Below are 12,507 nucleotides of genomic sequence, written 5' to 3' on the forward strand. Positions count from 1 at the left end.
CCTCCTCCTCCTCCTCCTCCTCCTCCTCCTCCTCTCCTCCTCCTCCTCCTCCTCCTCCTCCTCCTCCTCCTCCTCCTCCTCCTCCATCTACAGTTTTTGGGAATCATTATTGAATGTGGTGGCAGATGGATGTCTCTCAGTGAAACCAAAAGCATGTGACAAGCTAGCTCAGCAGTGCCATGCCATCCTTGTGATGTGCTCTGCCTTGGTCCCTGTGATGCGGGGAGGTGCTTCAGCCTCACCCCATGTTCTAGGATTCTCTCAGTGGTTTCTTGATACCTGGTAGTTGTTCTTGGGGCAGGGGGAGTGAAGTCAGGAACAGCCCATGTCACCATGTTAGTTATGTCATTCCCTAGAGATAATTTTTAAATTTTAATCTTTCATTTCACCAACAGTGAAAGAAATTATATAGTAAAGTAGGAGATAGCTGAAGAAGGAGGTGGCCAGCCACAAAGTACAGATATGGAAACATTTTTAAAAGTTAAAAAAAAACACCTCAGTGTTTACTTCCTAGTTATTTCTGTTTTTTTAATTATCATTTATTTATTATATTATTACATAACACTTGAGGGTTTATAACTTTTGAACATATTCAAATAAAATTAAGATAATCGAGAACCAAGATGGCGGCATAGGTTAACGCCGGAGTTTGCTGCTTTGAACAACTACTTCAAAAGTGAAACTAAAACACGGAACGGACATCACCCAGAACCCCAGGAACGCTGGCTGAGTGGAAGTCCTACAACTAGGAGGAAAGAGAAACGCATACGGACACTCAGAGGAGGCGCAGTGCTGAAGTCAAACTCTGAGGTGCGGAGCGCGCCGAGCGGGCTGGCGGCGGAGGGCGCGGTTGGCGTTTTCAATCGGGAGGGAGTCGCAGACTCTGAGCTCCAGATCCGGGCGAGTCTTTAGGGACCCAGACTCAAACGGGAGAAGCGGGACTGTCTGGCTTCCGTCAGAGCGAGTGCAGCTTTCTCTCCGAGCTTTGCAGCAGGGTGCTGGGACTCAGAGAGGCAGAGCCCCTGGGGACAGGACTGAGAGCCGCCATAACTGCTCTCTCCGGCCCACCCTGTTGATCCTGTGCGACCCGCCCCGCCCAAGCCCTGCACAGAGGCATTTGCCGGATAGCCTCAGGCAAAGGCTAGATTAGCACCTCCCTAGAGGACAGAAGTTCTCTCACTGCTGACACAGCTGATTCTCATAGCCACTTGGCCTGGAGGTCAAACCCTCCCTGGAATTAGCTACAACAATCAAGATTTATCTATAAGACTGCGAACAAAGACCACTAGGGGGTGCACCAAGGAAGCATAACAAAATGCGGAGACAAAGAAACAGGACAAAATTGTCAATGGAAGAAATAGAGTTCAGAACCACACTTTTAAGGTCTCTCAAGAACTGTTTAGAAGCTGCCGATAAACTTAATGAGATCTACACGAAAACTAATAAGACCCTCGATCTTATATTGGGGAACCAACGAGAAATTAAGCACACACGGACTGAAATAACGAATATTATACAGACGCCCGACAGCAGACCAGAGGAGCACAAGAATCAAGTCAATGATTTGAAATGCGAGGAAGCAAAAAACATCCAACCGGAAAAGCAAAATGAAAAAAGAATCCAAAAATGCGAGGATAGTGTAAGGAGCCTCTGGGACAGCTTCAAGCGTACCAACATCAGAATTATAGGGGTGCCAGAAGATGAGAGAGAGCAAGATATTGAAAACCTATTTGAAGAAATAATGACAGAAAACTTCCCTCACCTGGTGAAAGAAATGGACTTACAGGTCCAAGAAGCGCGGAGAACCCCAAACAAAAGGAATCCAAAGAGGACCACACCAAGACACATCATCATTAAAATGCCAAGAGCAAAAGATAAAGAGAGAATCTTAAAAACAGCAAGAGAAAGAAACTCAGTTACCTACAAGGGAATACCCATACGACTGTCAGCTGATTTCTCAACAGAAACTTTGCAGGCCAGAAGGGAGTGGCAAGAAATATTCAAAGTGATGAATACCAAGAACCTACAACCAAGATTACTTTATCCAGCAAAGCTATCATTCAGAATTGAAGGTCAGATAAAGAGCTTCACAGATAAGGAAAAGCTAAAGGAGTTCATCACCACCAAACCAGGATTATATGAAATGCTGAAAGGTATCCTTTAAGAAGAGGAAGAGGAAGAAAAAGGTAAAGATACACATTATGAACAACAAATATGCATCTATCAACAAGTGAATCTAAGAATCAAGTGAATAAATAATCTGATGAACAGAATGAACTGTTGATTATAATAGAATCAGGGACATAGAAAGGGAATGGACTGACTATTCTTGGGGGGGAAAGGGGTGTGGGAGATGTGGGAAGAGACTGGACAAAAATCATGCACCTATGGATGAGGACAGTGGGTGGGGAGTGAGGGCGGAGGGTGGGGCGGGAACTGGGAGGAGGGGAGTTATGGGGGGGAAAAAAAGAGGAACAAATGTAATAATCTGAACAATAAAGATTTAATTAAAAATTAAAAAATTTAAAAAAAAAAAAGATAATCATCTCCTTGGGAAAAAGAATGACAGAGATTCAAATTCAGAAGTAAATTGTGAATAGAAAACTATTGCTATAATTCAAATCAACTCACCTTTCCTCTTTTTCTGTCAATCCCCCACTTCCCACCCCCCACTGAGTCTAATTCTAATCATTAAAATTGTTAATTAAATTTACAGGATATGATATGAGGTATCAAAGTTTTCTGGGCGTTAAAACAATGCTTACTTTGGTTCTCCATTTTTTATGATAGGCAGCAGGTTTTGTTTTGGTTTTGGTTTTGGTAAAGCTTTACTTTTCTTTCAGTTCACTTCTTGAAAAATAAGGATAACTGTTGAGGTCTCATTAGATTTGAAGACATAGTAAGTTACTCCTTAGCTATTTCTTCTCTTGCCAAATCAGGGGTAATTCCAAGCAAGTGAAAGTACCACCTAGAAATTATCCAGCTCCACTGGTCAGCCTCTTATTGTTGCTACTAGAGGCCCAGTGCACGAAATTTGTGCACAGTGGGATCCCTAGGCCTGGCAGGCAATCAGGGCTGGTCAGGTTGTCTGCTTCCCTGTCTCCTCCTTCCCCTGCCACCCCCATGCCACCACCCCGTGGTTCCCCATAACCCACCCCCCTCCTTCCCTCGCTGCCCGTGTCCGCTGCCACCCACCCCTGCTTCCCTGTCCCAGCCCGGGGGCCTGACCCCAGTTGGGTGATCGGGGCCTGATGGTGGCAGGGGGGTGGGGGGGAGTGAGGGAGGAGGGACCAGGAGGTTGGCCTGCAGGCCCCATCGGTGATCAGGGCCTGCAGGCTAGGGGCAGCTCCTGTATTGAGCATCTGCCCCCTGGTGGTCAGTGCACATCATAACAACCAGTCGTTCCAGTCGTTCTGTCATACCAGTCACTTAGGCTTTTATATGTATAGATTATTACAATGAGAGCTCCAACTAAAGTTGTAGGAATATTAAAACAATGTGCAGGATAAGGAAAGTTGTCCACTAACCCATTTGGATAGTTCATACACTCTTGAGGATAGCTTTGTTTTTCTTCTCCTCCTCCTCCTCTCCTCACCCAAGGATATTTTTCCCATTAAATTTTAGAGAAAGTGGAAGGGAGAGGGAGAGACTAAGAGAGAGAAACATTGATGTGAGAGAGACACATTGATCAGTTGCCTCCTGCACAAAACCTGACCAGGGCCAGGGATCAAGCCTGCAACTGAAGTATGTTACCTTGACTGGAATTGAACGCTTGACCCTTCCGTCCATGGGCCAATGCTCTAACTACTGTGTTAACCACTAGGATGTAGATAACTTTTCTTTATTCATTTACAACTGAATGGTGAACTTAGAAACTTCTTTGTGTTGTGGTGACTTGTATAGTACGTTGGCAAGATATAAGAAAGAAATGAGAAGAAATGAACTTCATGGAGCCTGTACCTGAAAAAACCACCTGTTGTTCAATCTGAAACTGCAGTGTGCCAGGTTCAGTCTCCGGGTGCTGAAACAAATGAAAAACACAAACCCTGCCCACAAAGCCTCAGTCTACTGAGCAGAGAGGAACACAAGTAAATTACCATAATATGATGTACACTGAGTAGCCAGATTATTATGACCACCTGGCGTTTGTGGGCAAATTAGCTATAATTTCGTGCTGAAGTTGCTAGAGGGCCAGACCATTATAAATAGGGAAGCAGGTTGTTTACCACAACAGTAAAGGTGATTTTTTTTCTGAAGATACGGTAAACAACGCGATTTAACAGCCTTTGAACGTGGGATATATATGAATGTGAGTGGCCAGATTATTATGACCACCTGATGTTTGTAGGCAAATTAGCCGTACACTGCATCGTATGGGATATGGAAGCCGAAGGCCTGTTCATACACCTTTGCTGTCTGCAGTTACCAAGATAAAACGTCTCCAATTTGCACAGGAACACAAGGATTGGACAGTTGAGCATTGGAAAAAAGTCATGTGGTCCGATGAATCACGTTTCCAGTTGCATCATGCAGATGGCAGAGTGAGAATTTGGCGTAAACAGCATGAAAGCATGTACCCCACATGCATGAGTACAACCCTTCAAGCTGGTGGGGGCAGTGTTATGGTTTGGGGCATGTTTTCCTGGCATGATTTGGGCCCTTTAATTCGTGTGGAACAACGTCTGAATAGCACAACATACCTAAGTATCATTGCTGATCAAATTCATCCTATCATGTTAATGGCGTATCCCAATGGAGATGGCTTCTTCCAACAAGACAATGCACCATGCCACGGTGCTCCTATTGTGTAGGAGTGGTTTCAAGAACATGAGAGAGACTTTACCTTGCTTAGGTGGCCCCCACAATCACCAGATCTCAATCCAATTGAGCATTTGTGGGACGAAGTTAAAAGAACCATCAGGCAGCTGGTTCCACAACCATCAAATCTCACAGAACTGGACAGTGGTATTCATCAGGCATGGTGTCAGATTCTTCGCATCACCTTTCAACATCTCGTGGAGTCAGTGCCAAGAAGAATCGCCGCAGTATTGAAGGCAAAAGGTGGCCCAACGAAGTACTGATGGGGTGGTCATAATAATCTGGCCACTCAGTGTATACGTGCTTTGGAAACACAGATGAAGAAACAAAGGTGCCTGGAGGAGGGCTTGATGAGGGGCAGGCTGTAGAGAAGCAATTGAATTGGGCTTGAAGATTGAGTGGGAGGTTGCTGGGTGATCCAGACTAGAAGGGAAGAAGGTGTTGAATGTGTCTAGGCAGAAGGAAAGTGTGAGGAATGAATAGAGGCAAGAAAGTGGGTGCCATAATTGGGGTATTTCTGGCCTCATAATAATAGGCAAGACGGCTAGAGAAATGAGTGTAGGGGTGGAGGGAGTGGCTTCAAAAGAGAATGTAAGCTAAGGACAAATTGAAATGGGTTTGCATTGCCTAAGTTGTATTTTCTCTCCCCCTAGGACAATAGAGACTTGTTATTACCAGTTATATGTCATCTCCTGTTATAAAAAACAATTTTTGAAAGTCTAACTAAAAATTAATAATTCTCATAGAAAATCAATAAAATGCAGCAAAGCATAGAAAATACACAAAGCAACCATAGTTCTACCACCCAGAGAGAACTGCTTTGATGTTTAACATTCCATCTTGTTTTTCTGAGCCGATTATTTTAAGACTATATTCAATAGCATAATGTATGATCACTCTGCATCCTGTTTTGTTGGATGAAGCATAGGGTTTTTCCCCCCATGTTATTTCAGACTTTCCATAAGCTTGGTACTCACTGGCCTCAGAGACAATTAAAGCATGGAAGTGACATGAGTTTATACCTGAGGGTTTTAGAAAAATGAGTCAGATGAAAGGAAAAACAGATGGAGCAGGGCACATAACAGCAACGTCAGTATTCCAGGTGTGAGAGGATGAGGTCCTCACTGCTGCGATGGGTTAGGACCAGGAAGAGAGATTTCTGAGGATCCGGTAACTGGATATGGGGAATGAGTCATATTCAACTCCTAGCTTGAGTGGGTGGCAGGTGGTATACCATTATTGAACTTCAAGGAAATAAAAGGAGCGACATATATTGGGGCAAAAAATAAATTGGATTTAGACATACTGAATTTGAAGGACTTCATCTTGTCCAGGTGAAAATGTCTAAAACAAAAGTGGAATATTCTGGAGATATTCTGTATACAAGGGCATGATTAATATTACCAACATAAAATATGTAGGAACAGAGAAAAGGCCAAGGACCGAGCCCTAAAAGCACAAACATAATCAAAAGAGGAACACAGTGAATTAACAGAAGAAAAAAGAAGAAGAGACAATGATGTTGTGAGAACCAATGGACGTGAGAGGGTAGAACACGTCGGGTTATTGGTGAGCTTATGAGGACAGTCATCATTTAGAATATGGAACTCCAACTAACCTGGAGCCCTAGACCTTCCCAGGGATAGGCTAGCCCACTGGCTCAGTGAACCTGGGTAATTAAATGAAATTGGGTGAATGTATATTGTACTTATACTGGGTGCAAGGTACTACAGTGAATATAATGAGGAAACTAACAGTTGAGGAGGAGGATTAAGATAAATGACCATTATTTAAGACTAGGGGCCCGGTGCACGAAATTCGTGCACTGGGTGTGTGGTGGGGGGGAGTTTCCCTCAGCCCAGCCTGCCCCCTCTCACATACCGGGAGCCCTCAGGCGTTAACCCCCATCACCCTCCAATCACAGGATCGGCCCCTTGCCCAGGCCTGACGCCTCTGGCCTAGGCGTCCGGCCCGGGCAGCGGGGACCTGCAGTGGCAGCGGGGGGCGCCGCGATCGTGCGGGCTCCGCCCCTGCCCCTGCAGGAAGCCTCTGGCTGAGGCGTCCGGCCCGGGCAGCGGGGACCCACAGCTGCAGCGGCCCCGCGATCGTGGGCTCCGCTTTAGGCCCAGGCAAGGGGCCCCTAACTCCTGGGACTGCCAGCTTCGACCGTGCCCAGCTCCCATCGCTGGCTCCACCCCTACTTCCTGCTATCACTGGCCAGGGCGGAAAAGGCACCTGATTCTCCGATCATGGCTGGGGGGCAGGGCAAAGGCGGCCTTTGCCCTGCCCCCCAGCTCTTAGCTCCCCCCTGGGTTTCCGATCACTGTCAGTGGCAGGGGGCTTCTTCCTGCTTTCCCTTTCGCCTCCCTGCATTGTGCCTACATATGCAAATTAACCGCCATCTTGTTGGCAGTTAACTGCCAATCTTAGTTGGCAGTTAACTGCCAATCTTAGTTGGCAGTTAATTTGCATATAGCCCTGATTAGCCAATGAAAAGGGTATCGTCGTACGCCAATTACCATTTTTCTCTTTTATTAGTATAGATATCATGAGGTGAAGGGGAAAGGAGAATTCCAAGGTAAGCTAAGGTTCTGGAGCATAGTGGAGAGGCTGAACCCTGTTGTGAGCAGAAGCGTATAAGCCAGGCAGACCTGGAACTCAGTGAGGGATGAAGAGACAACAGTGTAGAGGTGGTACCAAGGCTTGATGTTAGATGTGTTGATTTGGGAAGCGCCTGTAGAAGCTAGTGGGATGACCTCAAGGGATGAGGCTTGGAGCTTGAGGACAGTGGAGAAGGTTGGCTCCTGTGATAACGCATGACTATGACTTTGAAGGTCCAGGTCAAAGATGGAGGGACCAGTCAACAGTCTTTCCAGCATTGCTTACACCTGGAACTCAAGAAAGAAGCAGCAAACCTGGAGTGGGAGTGAACCAGGGTCAGCTAATCAGCAGTGCTAAGAGCATGGGAATAACGGAGTCAGGGATGGGGTTAGCACAGTGTTGCTATGAACCAGATTTGGGACAGTCAGGTACATCGAGGTCACGATGCACATGTAGGTCCAGTTTAGTGTGGGTGTGAGAGGAATGGAAAGGTCAGATCTTGAAAACATAGCAGTTGTATGTGGCTTTCAAAAACAAAAACAAAACAATGTGCCTTACAAAAAGGAAAAGAAAACAATACCTGGTGGTCAGGAAGACAGGCTCAAGAGCCAGACTCTAGGTTTGAATACCAACTCAGCCACTTATCAGCCAAATGACCTTGAGCTGAATGACCTTGAGCAGGTCACTCAGCCTCTCTGAACCCAGTTTCCTCATCTGTGAAATGGAGATAATAATACCTACTACCTCATAACATTGTAATAAGGCCTAGGTCATTTAATCGTTGTAAAGGACTTAGAACGGTGCCTTGAAACACAATATGAGCTATGTGCTTGTTAAATTAAACGTAAAATAAAATCCTGTTTCCCCATTTGTAAGTCAAGATGAATAGACCCATGACCAGAGATGTCCCTCAGTAGATCCAAAATTCGACATATCCTGCCTGGTGAATATCCCAGCACCTTCTATCATTTCCGATTTAAATTGAGGTACTCCTGTGGGCTGCACAAATATAAGTTTGCATGCCTCTTCCTTTTTAACTTAGGTTTTCTATGTTTTGTTTTTCTTGCCTAAAAACCGTAGCCTATTACCACATAAGGCACTCATTTATAGATATGTACAAGGTTTTAACTCCCGGGAATTATTATAAGAAATAGTTATAAATGACCTAATTTCTTGGATGTTCTGCCTAGACTTCGGATAGGTTAATTCAGTTATTGATTGTATTTATCCAATTCTTCTTGGTATCTGATCTTTAATATCTGCAAAACCGAAAGGAGAGTTTAGTCTAATGTAGACTAAGTTGAGTATAAGAGCAGAGTTCTCTTTTTGCTACCACTTACTTCCTGTCTGATCTGACGCAAGTAACCAAATTGCCCTTGTCAGTGCAAGCTCTATTTCTCCCTCCTCCCCTGCTTACCTCAAAAAATTGTCATTATAACCTTCAGATTAAAAGCTCTCACACACACCTCTTCTCCTTTTTTTTTTTGTTGTTGTTTGTTTGTTTGTTTGTTTCTGCTGCAACTGTGTGTGGAGGACATAAGATTGGAAAAGCATTGGTGCTGGGTCCAAAGCAGGTGTAGACTTTGCTCTCCAAGCTTCTTGAAGATCATGCTGAAATAGCCTGATTATGTTTGTGACACTACCTTATGAAGCACTGGGGCAGGAGCAATGTCTGTGTGTCCCAGTGGGTATTCTCTTTTTCTGTAATGTGAACCTGGTGATACATTTCTTGCTGATTACAAATCTTCCAGGAGACCACATGACCTTACTTAGGGGATTATTACCTGATCTTAATTGAGCACAAAATCTGTGTTTTTATTCCGTTACCTTTTCATTCTCTTATTCCCCAAATCCAGAGGAAGTTCTCTTAGTTAAAAGGCTGTAACAGAGCAAGAACTTTGGTTTCACAGACCTGGATTTGACTGTGGGCTCAGTCACTTACTAGCTGTATGACTTTTGAGTCAGATGGAAGACTTTGATGTCTGGAAGTACATGAAAAATGACATCAAAATTTTGATGCATCTCCTGATTTGTGGTACAAAATCAAGTGTTTATTCCCTTACGTTGACTCATCTTGTTATGAGAGAATGGACTTCTAGGAACACAGAGATATGTGTGCCTATACAAAGCCACATCTTCCTTCTCCATGGAGAATATAATTAACTGACAGCAGATTTGGGCAGAAACTCCCAAGACCGAGAAATAGTCATTCTGGTCCTCTAAAAACCTGATAATTTATAGACATACTAGAGGCCTGATGCACGAAATTCATGCAAGGGGATTGACCCTCGCAGCCGCGGCCCTCGCAGCCCCAGCTTCATTCAGAAGGTTGTCTGGCTGTCTGGTCTAATTAGCATATTATGCTTTTATTATTATAGATTGTTTTTAATATAACTTCCCATTAATATGTGGAAAAGGCTGCAATAACTTTAGTAGATTTGAGTCAATGCTTTTAGAAAGAAATTCTACTTAAAATGAAATCACATAACATGTATTGGAGAGTTATAAAGCATGATACCAATATCTGATTCATTTTTTAAAAATTGGCCCTGGCTGGTGTTGCTCAGTGGTGAGAGCACCAGCCCATGTACCGAAGGGTCTTGGGTTTGATTCCCGGCCCTGGTTAGTGTGTGGGAGGCAACTGATCGATGTGTCTTTTTCACAGGATGTTCCTCTCTGTGTGTGTCTCTCTCCCTCCTCCCTCCCTTCCACTCTCTTTAAGAATCAATGGAAAAAAATATCCTTGGGTGAGGATTAACAAAATAATAAAATAAAAATAAACAATAATAATAAACGAAGATTTTGTCCCTATAACACCTTTCAGGAAACTGTAATTGTTCATTATCATTTACAAAATCTCTCTGCAATATCTACTCCCCCACTTGGTGTTTTTGAGGCATATGGCAGGGGGTATGGCACTACGATTTGAAGAATGACTCACTGGCTCCACACACGCATTTTCTGCCTATCCAGTTAGTGAACTCTGTGAGCTGTAGTGGGAGGGAGCTCTTTGTCCGGCTCCTTCCATACACAGCCATGTCAAAGGTCTGAAAAGAACTATAGGAGCCGGTGACATCTGCAACTAAGGAGGCAGAACTGACCCTGGAGCACACTCATGAGCCAGCAGGTACAGTGACTGATAACGAGGCTGAACCTAACCCCAGTGAGAATGGAGCAGATCTCTGGGAAAGGTTACTGGAGGTGTGAGAGTTCACAGTAATAGCCTTGGCAGTGCAGTGAGCAGAGAGAAGTCGAAGGGCAGCAGAGAAGAGTAAATTGGCTGGTCTATTTTATAAGAGGAGTGTATCTTACTTTTTCAGATCTGGTACTTGACATATACTCAAATGCATTTTTGTTGTTATTAATCCTCACTTGAGGATCTTTTTTCCATTGACTTTTTTTTTAGAAGAGTGAAAGCGGGGGGGGGGGGGGCAGAAAAAACATCTATGTGAGATGTACACACAGATCGGTTGCCTCCCACATGCACCCTGATGCAACCCAGGTACATTCTCTTGACTGGGAATCGAACCTGAGACCCTTAGGTGCACAGGCCAGGACTCCAATCACTGAGCCACACCAGCCAGGGCTACTCTAGTGTATTTTTGTTTGAGGCAATAATACTCTGAGAATCAGCTTTCAATATGCAAGTATAACCCAATCCCTCTATTGTATAGAGAAATATCAAAAGTAAGATGCTTCTAAAATAACATTTATCATTATTTTGAAAAGTCAAGCCTGTGTGTTAGCTTCCAATAGAATCTGATAGGATTACTTCTTAATCAGTATTGTTTAACTATTATTGTTTTCAAAGAATCACAAGAATAAATCACAAGACTTCTTAGTAAAGTGCTAAGCACAAAGTAGGGGTTATATACTTTTGAAGTGGCAACAATAAGAACAAATATTATATAACTTTACCTATTTAACTTTCTATTTTAAAAAAATCAGCTACAGCTCCAATATACCAACAATTTTATAACTACTTTGTTCATTATTTTAGCATAAGTCTGATTGAATAATAAGAACCCCATGCATGCAGAGGGATCATATATTTCTCCCTAAAGCTACTCGCAGATGAGTTTTAGTAACTAAACGAATTTTACTAACTAAATTACTTTTAAAATCAGAAACCATTATATTATTATATGAAATATGAATTTTTATACCTGATAATTAGTACTAAAATGCTGAAAAGTCAGCCTTAAGTAGAATTTTGTTGTTGTTAATCCTAACCAGAGGATGTATTTTTCCATTGATTTTTAGAGAAAGTGGAGGGAGGAAAGGAAAGAGGGCGAGAGAGAGAGAGAGAGAGAGAGAGAGAAAGAAAGAGAGAGAGAGAGAGGAAAAAACATCAATGTGAGAGACACATTGAATGGTTTCCTCCCACACATACCCTAACAGGGGCTGGGGATTGAACCTGCAACCCAGGTATGTGCCCTTGACCAGAAATCGAACCCCAAACCCTTCAGCACTTGGCACAACACTCTATTCATTGGGCCACACCAGCCAGGGCTAAGTAGAATTTTTATTGAAAAAATAACAAATTGAAATGTGTAGTAGGTACCATATTCCATTTTTTAAGTGGATAGAGTATTTTGTTAGTCTGTTCACTTGTAGGCACTAATGCAGCTTTGTTTTTGTTTTTCTGTTGCAAAGAAAGGTTAAGAGTAAGAGCCAACTATTAGTGAATAGTTACGTAAAATCACATACCACAGATAAGAATCTGATTCAGTTACCTTCTAACCGAGTGACCTTGGGCAAGTTTCCCAGACCTCTTTGAGCTTGGGGATTTTGTTTTGTTCTGTGTACGGTACTGCCTGTAAAATAAGAATAGTAATGGTATCTATTTTACAAAGAAGTTGTAAGGATTAGATAGGTTTACAGTGGCATTATTATTGTTGTTTTGATTGACCTAAAACAAGGCTCCATTGAGTCAGTGATTTCCTGACTCAACACCACAAAATCCCTAGTAATTTTTCACAAACCTACGTGAGTGATTAAAACCCGTCAGCAAGCTTACTTTTGCTTATCTTTGTGTTAGTTTTGGCAAGGTAAGGGACCTAACGTTAGAAGACCAATCTGTGTGGA

At 43.3% G+C, this 12,507-nt stretch overlaps 1 protein-coding gene across 5 annotated transcripts in view; it reads left to right on the forward strand.

Annotated features, from left to right (window-relative positions):
• The window catches only part of FGD4 (FYVE, RhoGEF and PH domain containing 4), a 231,223-nt gene that overhangs the window by 175,665 nt on the left and 43,051 nt on the right, over positions 1 to 12,507 (forward strand). Inside the window, exon 5 of one of the 5 annotated variants that reach the window (XM_059682527.1) lies at positions 9,330 to 9,356. The exons of the other annotated variants lie outside the window; for them this stretch is intronic. Within the exon in view, the coding sequence (XP_059538510.1) occupies positions 9,330 to 9,341 (12 nt within the window). The 3' untranslated portion in view covers positions 9,342 to 9,356. Of the gene's footprint in view, positions 1 to 9,329; positions 9,357 to 12,507 lie in introns of those variants that run through there. 5 annotated transcript variants of the gene reach the window in all.

Source organism: Myotis daubentonii, chromosome 2 (assembly GCF_963259705.1).
Source record: "Myotis daubentonii chromosome 2, mMyoDau2.1, whole genome shotgun sequence".
NCBI lineage: Eukaryota > Metazoa > Chordata > Mammalia > Chiroptera > Vespertilionidae > Myotis > Myotis daubentonii.